Source organism: Pan paniscus, chromosome 16 (assembly GCF_029289425.2).
Source record: "Pan paniscus chromosome 16, NHGRI_mPanPan1-v2.0_pri, whole genome shotgun sequence".
In the NCBI taxonomy this organism is placed as follows: Eukaryota; Metazoa; Chordata; class Mammalia; order Primates; family Hominidae; genus Pan; species Pan paniscus.
Genome location: NC_073265.2, coordinates 7,167,889 through 7,173,888, shown reverse-complemented (window position 1 = coordinate 7,173,888; position 6,000 = coordinate 7,167,889). Strand labels below are relative to the sequence as shown.

Here is a 6,000-nt window from a genome sequence, read left to right as displayed (position 1 = left end):
AAGTTGGATGAGAGTAAAAAGTTAAACTGAAGGTGACATGGAACTGTCCGAGAGGGTCCTCTTGTCCAAACATGAAGAAGCTGTGGCTACAAAAATTCCTTTTTTTTTTTTTTTTTTTTTTTTTTTTGTGGGAATGAAGTGCCCTCCAGTATGCTTTTAGTTAAAAAACAAAAAAAAAAAAAAGGCCGGGTGCGGTGGCTCACGCCTGTAATCCCAGCACTTCGGGAGGCAGAGGCGGGTGGACCACGAGGTCAGGAGATGGAGACCACCTTGGCTAACACGGTGAAACCCCGTCTCTACTAAAAATACAAAAAAAAAAAAAAAAAAAAAAATTAGCCGGGCGTGGTGGCGGGCGCCTGTAGTCCCAGCTACTCGGGAGGCTGAGGCAGGAGAATGGCGAGAACCCCGGAGGCGGAGCTTGCAGTGAGCCGAGATGGCGCCACAGCACTCCAGCCTGGGCGACAGAGTGAGACTCCGTCTCAAACAAACAAACAAAAAAACCATAACACTTATGCCATTGCTTCTAACTGCAGAAAGCAGAGACACAGCCCCCGCAGGGCAGCTGCATGGGGGTCCCGCCTTGGTGTCTGCGGCCGGCCTCCTCTGGCACATTAGCTTCACCCTCAGGACTCTTTTATACGAAAGCTCTCAATCCTCAATCATTTTCGTCTGGGTTTTACCTATCACATTGGAAATTACAACTGAAAAAATTTAAAATATTGAATACGTTTAGAATAAAAACAAACCCATGACTTGTTAACATGGACACAATTTTGAAAAATCGTTTTCCAAAACGAAAAAAAATTAGTGACAATGGCATTAATACTTTTATTAGCCTCTTTAACTGTCTGGCTTAATGGAAGTGTAAACCAAAAAAACTGGCCCGGCGCAGTGGCTCACGCCTGTAATCCCAGCACTTTGGGAGGCTGAGGCAGGCAAATCACGAGGTCAGGAGATCGAAACCATCCTGGCTAACACAGTGAAACCCCATCTCTACTAAAAATACAAAATTTAGCTGGGCGTGGTGGCGGGTGCCTGTAGTCCCAGCTACTCGGGAGGCTGAGGCAGGGGAATGGCGTGAACCTGGGAGGTGGAGCTTGCAGTGAGCAGAGATCGCGCCACGGCACCCCAGCCTGGGCGACAGAGCGAGACTCTGTCTCAAAAAAAGTGAGACAGGCCTCAATCCACTTAGAGGTTGATTTTGCCACAGCTGAGGACGTGCCAGGGAAAGAGACAAGCCACAGTAGGCTCTGTGTCTGGGGCTTCTTCCAAAGAGCTTTGAGGATTTCAATATTTAAAGGGGAAAAAGGCAGGAGGGGAAGGAGGAAAGAATAAAAAGGAGGGAGGGTAGGAAAAGTGAGAGAAGTGGGGCACACCCTTGTGAGGTTTTGATGAGTGCTCGCCGAATCGCAGAGGGCAGAGGAAGAGTCAATTATACATTCGGCTCACGCTCAGTAAATCTGCACTTTACATCAGATAAAGTCAACCTAGAGTCGAGGAAGAAGTCAAATATGCATTGGTCTGGGAATGGGCGTACAGACAATTTCTAGTCTCTATCCCTTACGGAGCGATGAGCTGTGACTTTACATAGTCTGGGTCCGGGAGGCCACCCGGGGAGATACCTGCTCAGGCACACAATGAAACGGCAGTTTCCCGTGTGACCGTTTCCAAGCTCACACTTTTCTTCTGGCCTAGTGGGCTTGCGGGTGGAGATTTTCTTTCCTTTCACAGAAGACAGGTGAATTCTCATTTCTGTCTGTGCATCCCCACATTGTGAAGTTTTGGTGGAAGGAGCTGAAGAAAATCTGGCCTCACAGAGAGACGTAGTGGGAGATAGAGGCTCTCATGGACACCCTGAAAGGGCCTCAGGAACTCCAGGGGTCCTCAGCCAGGACTTTGAGAACCCACATTCTAGAGGCAGAAGGCATTTGCCAGCCTGATTTGGGGGTTGGCCAATGGAAAGTGGGTGGAGGGGACAGTGCAGCTCTGGGCCCTCTTACACCTGTGTCACCACCGTGATACACACGCCCGAAGCGAGAAGAGAGATGTGAAGCCTGACACCTCCTCACCGCGGGCCCAGAGCCACTCAGCAGAGGCCGGCCCAGCCAGGCGCGCGAGTGAGAAACGCTGCTTCTCACTGACTTCAGGGGCAATTCTGTTATGCCGCAAAAGCTGACAACAAAAGGGTTGGTGATATTAACAAAAATAATACCACACAGCTTATGGACGTTTTGAGCTAAGCTGAAAATAGACTAATCCTGGCATTTACCAATTCAGTCCTGGAAAGGTTCCCAGAAAAAAAATAAAACTTTCCCTCTTTGGATCTTCTGTGCCAGTGCTAAACATCGTGTCCCTGAATAAACTGTCTCCCAACGTGAAATACATAGTTTTGCCTCAATCTGATAGTCTTCAGCTCAAGCTCTAATGCGTTAGACCTGCCAGCCAGTTTTCCTAGCCTGTTCTCAGTTCTACCCTTTGCAGAGTGTGTGCCATACACAAGCAGCCCAAACCGTGTACCATGGCTGCCTGGACCGAAGACTCTCAGCCCAGGCCAATGAAAGCAGAAGCCAAGGCTGTGCAGACAGATGGGGCTGGGGAGGAAGTCGGAGGAAACCCTGAAGGCTCCAGAGCCCTTCAGCCCCTGCCACCAGCTGGTCCCGTGGAATCTTCCATTCTCCTAATCACTTCTTTGTGACTTGAGTTTGGTTTCTCTAACAAAAAAATAATCTCAACTTGGCTGAAATCTTTACTACTGCTGTATCAAGAACTAATTGATTTTTTGGTTGTACTGGTTAAGAAAGCTCAGCCTACACTTTTATGTCAGATGTTTTATTTATAGATAATTAAAATTTAGGCATATACATGACACAAACATTATATATAGTACACTTTCCATGATAGAAGTTATGATGCTGTTCACAGAAAGGCCTCAATTCAGATGACATAATGCATATGCTACAAGGGGACACCTGGGAGAGGGGACACCAAATGGCCTTCTGGTTTTTCATTTTGGTTTAAATATCCTCTGGATGCATTCAAGTAATACTAATCATTTCATGTTCAAAAGTCTTTTAATAAACAAATTCAGAGTAAAATTCATTGAAATATTTATAATACGATTTGTTACACAGTTATTTCCAATATACAATCAAGACGACTCACGACACTTGAAAGGAAGGGGAAAGAAAAAAAATCGATTGCACCCACAAGTAAAAAGGCTTTATTCATTTTGGGGATGCTGCAATTTGGTATTTATATAAACATTTACACACTTTAGTAAACACAGTCCTACATGTAATGCAGCATTACGGGTGAGAAGACCCTTGGAAGTCGAGCGTCCACAGTGTTCCACGCGCACAGGCGGACCTTCTCACTGTCGTTCCCATCACGGCCAGTCAGTCTCTCCACTCCCTCCTCCCGCCTGGCTCGAGGACGGACGCTTCTCATCAGACACACCAGGCGGCCTACAGTCTCCACAGCAGCGAGCGCTCTGCTGCCTGGCTCAGGCTCTCGTCTCACGAGGACGTTTCCCCATCTTAGTGTCCTGTTAAATAATCTTGTGTAGAGTCCGAAGCAAAGGAGTCGACATCCTCGTTATCTGAATCGTCGCTGCTGTCGTCGGCGGCTGGCTCTCCTGTAAGTGCGATGCGAGCGTAGTCATCTGTGTCTATGGACTTGCAGAAGTGGATGGCGTACTTGAGCTTCTCCTCCAGCACCTGCTTGCAGGAATACCTGGGCAGCTTCAGCAAGAAGAAACAGGTGTAGGACTCAGGGAGGAAGTGGTCTGGAGGGTTGTATTTATCCAACACCTGTTGAGCAGAAACATGAAGTGATTAGAAACTGAGTACGGCTGCAGTCTACTTTACTGTGCTCATTAGACTCTTCGTGCTCACAAAACCATATTTTTTGCTAAGAACAAAACAGCAGAAAACATAATCCAAACAACTTTAGGAGTAACAAGGAGCAATTAATTCCTAGAACTTGGAGTAAGAAACAGCACCTCACTATGGAGATGACGGCTCTCTACTGTCATCCCGGGAAGAGGGCCCGAGGACCACACCACCTGTGTGGATGCGGGGCGGCCTGGCTGGCGGAGGACCAGGCACGTGACCACGGGAGAGCTCTTCATGAGTCTACCAGCCCAACTTTGACCCCTACAGATTAAGATACTAGGAAACAGCAAGAATTATGGACAAAAACTAAGAATTACTGACCTTCTAAGATAGAAAACTATGCATGCTCTCCAAGGTGACCCTGAAAGACGGCCACTTTTCTAACCCTGGCAGAGACGCAGGTCAGGCTGTGCTGGACACATGCTGGGAACAGTGGACCCCATCGATCCATCCACCCAGGCACTGCTGTTACGGTCCCAACAGAGAGTGGGGGCATTAGGCCATCCCCTCTCAGTGACCCGGCAGGTCCATTGAGCTTGTTTCTGACCACCGGCCCACAGAGTTGGAACCCAAAGCAAAACCCTTGTTCTCAATCCAACGAGCGGCCTCATTTTTCTTGGTATGTAGCATGTTACTTAGTGACTCACCTAATTCGACCAGATAACTGAATGAGTGCTTTACGTGTGTTTGAAATCTAGAGCAGGCTGACACAGCAGTGATGTATTCTGGGGATGGCCAGATACATTTTTTAAAAATAGGTAATGGTACCCAAAACACATAATCATAACATTTTGAGCCTTCACATCAGAGAAGTTCGATGTTTTCCATTTTCATTTCTGTAAAGACTCAAGAGGCCTGTTTTCCATGTGCTGCAGGACTGTGGGTGAGGAGCCAGCCACCGTCAGCCGACATCAGCCCAGGGCTGGCAAGCCCAGCCAGGAGCCTACCTGGATGACGAAGTCTCGGCCCCGGAAGTCGGCGATGGTCCTGGGCAGCCTCGTCCGGCCCCAGACGAAGCGAAGGAAAAGAGAGCGCTCTGTGTTGGAGAAGGACTCCATCACCTCCCAGAACCACTGGATCAGCGATGCGGAAGGCTCGATGCCTTTATAGGTGGCCACCGACTTGAGAAGGTGCAGCGGGATGTCAGGGCTGCCACACACCTGCGGGAGGATGTCTGTCAGGGCCGCGTGATGCTTCCCACCCTGGCATTTCCGCAAGACTCCGTCACGCTCCCTCTCTACACCAAGGCCTGTTTGGGGTGGGGAAAGGTCTGGGGGCTCTGGGTGGGCCCACACACAGCCTCCTGCAGGCGGGTGGAGGGACGCGCTCAGAGTGCACTCCCTTCAGTCAACACACAGGGCAAGGTTCTGACTCTGACTGCTGTCACTGATTTGTGGGTCAGCAGGCAAAAGGCAGCTGCAGGGCAGCCCCACCTGGGGGTCGGCATACCATCGTCTCCAGTTCGTAGCCGGTGAACAGAGAGAGGAGGGGGACAGGCACAACGCGGGCCATTCCTTCCCGAACAGCAGCCACCTGCTCATCAAATTCATGGAGTCTGGAAGAAAAAGCTCACTTTACACTTCTGTCTTCAGTGACGCTGACTTTATGCTGCTCACACCAAGCCTTGGCATGCAGCACTGTGGCCGCACACGTCCCAGCTGGGAGAACAGAGGGAGCAGCTCCAGATGGCATGAGCATGCTTAGCAGCTCGGCACTGCAGAGCTTCTCCTGACACTGGGCTCATCTCGTCCAGCCGACAGGGTACGGCCTAATGACCACCTACAGCTATGCACACCCCAAGACGCCACTCTCAGTACCCACAGGACACCCCAGGAGAAGCCAGCACCAAGAGGGGAAACACATGTGCATCCGCCCCAGGCCCGAGACACTGTGCTGACCCACAGCAGACACGATACGGGGGACAGCACCGCCCAGGACACCTGCCAGGACTACCCCCACCAGAGCCCACAGGGCCCACCTGCCACACGGGGCCTCACCCAGACACTCTCAGGTGCTTCCAGGGGACATGGGACAAGCAGTGGAAGCTGTGGGTGGTGGTAATGACCTGCCAAGCCTGAATCACGGCACCCAAAGGACTGGGCACAGT

At 50.2% G+C, this 6,000-nt stretch overlaps 1 protein-coding gene across 3 annotated transcripts in view; it reads right to left on the bottom strand.

Annotated features, from left to right (window-relative positions):
* Positions 1 to 2,813: 2,813 nt before the first annotated feature.
* Positions 2,814 to 6,000, bottom strand: part of LOC100976978 (E3 ubiquitin-protein ligase HERC2) — a 209,560-nt gene continuing 206,373 nt past the window's right edge. For all 3 annotated transcript variants that reach the window (XM_034938387.3, XM_034938388.3, XM_034938393.3), the window contains 3 exons: positions 5,343 to 5,448; positions 4,841 to 5,053; positions 2,814 to 3,809 (listed from right to left, as the gene is read on the bottom strand). In XM_034938387.3, coding sequence (XP_034794278.3) covers positions 3,537 to 3,809; positions 4,841 to 5,053; positions 5,343 to 5,448 — 592 coding nt within the window. In that variant the 3' untranslated portion in view covers positions 2,814 to 3,536. The remainder of the gene's footprint in view (positions 3,810 to 4,840; positions 5,054 to 5,342; positions 5,449 to 6,000) is intronic.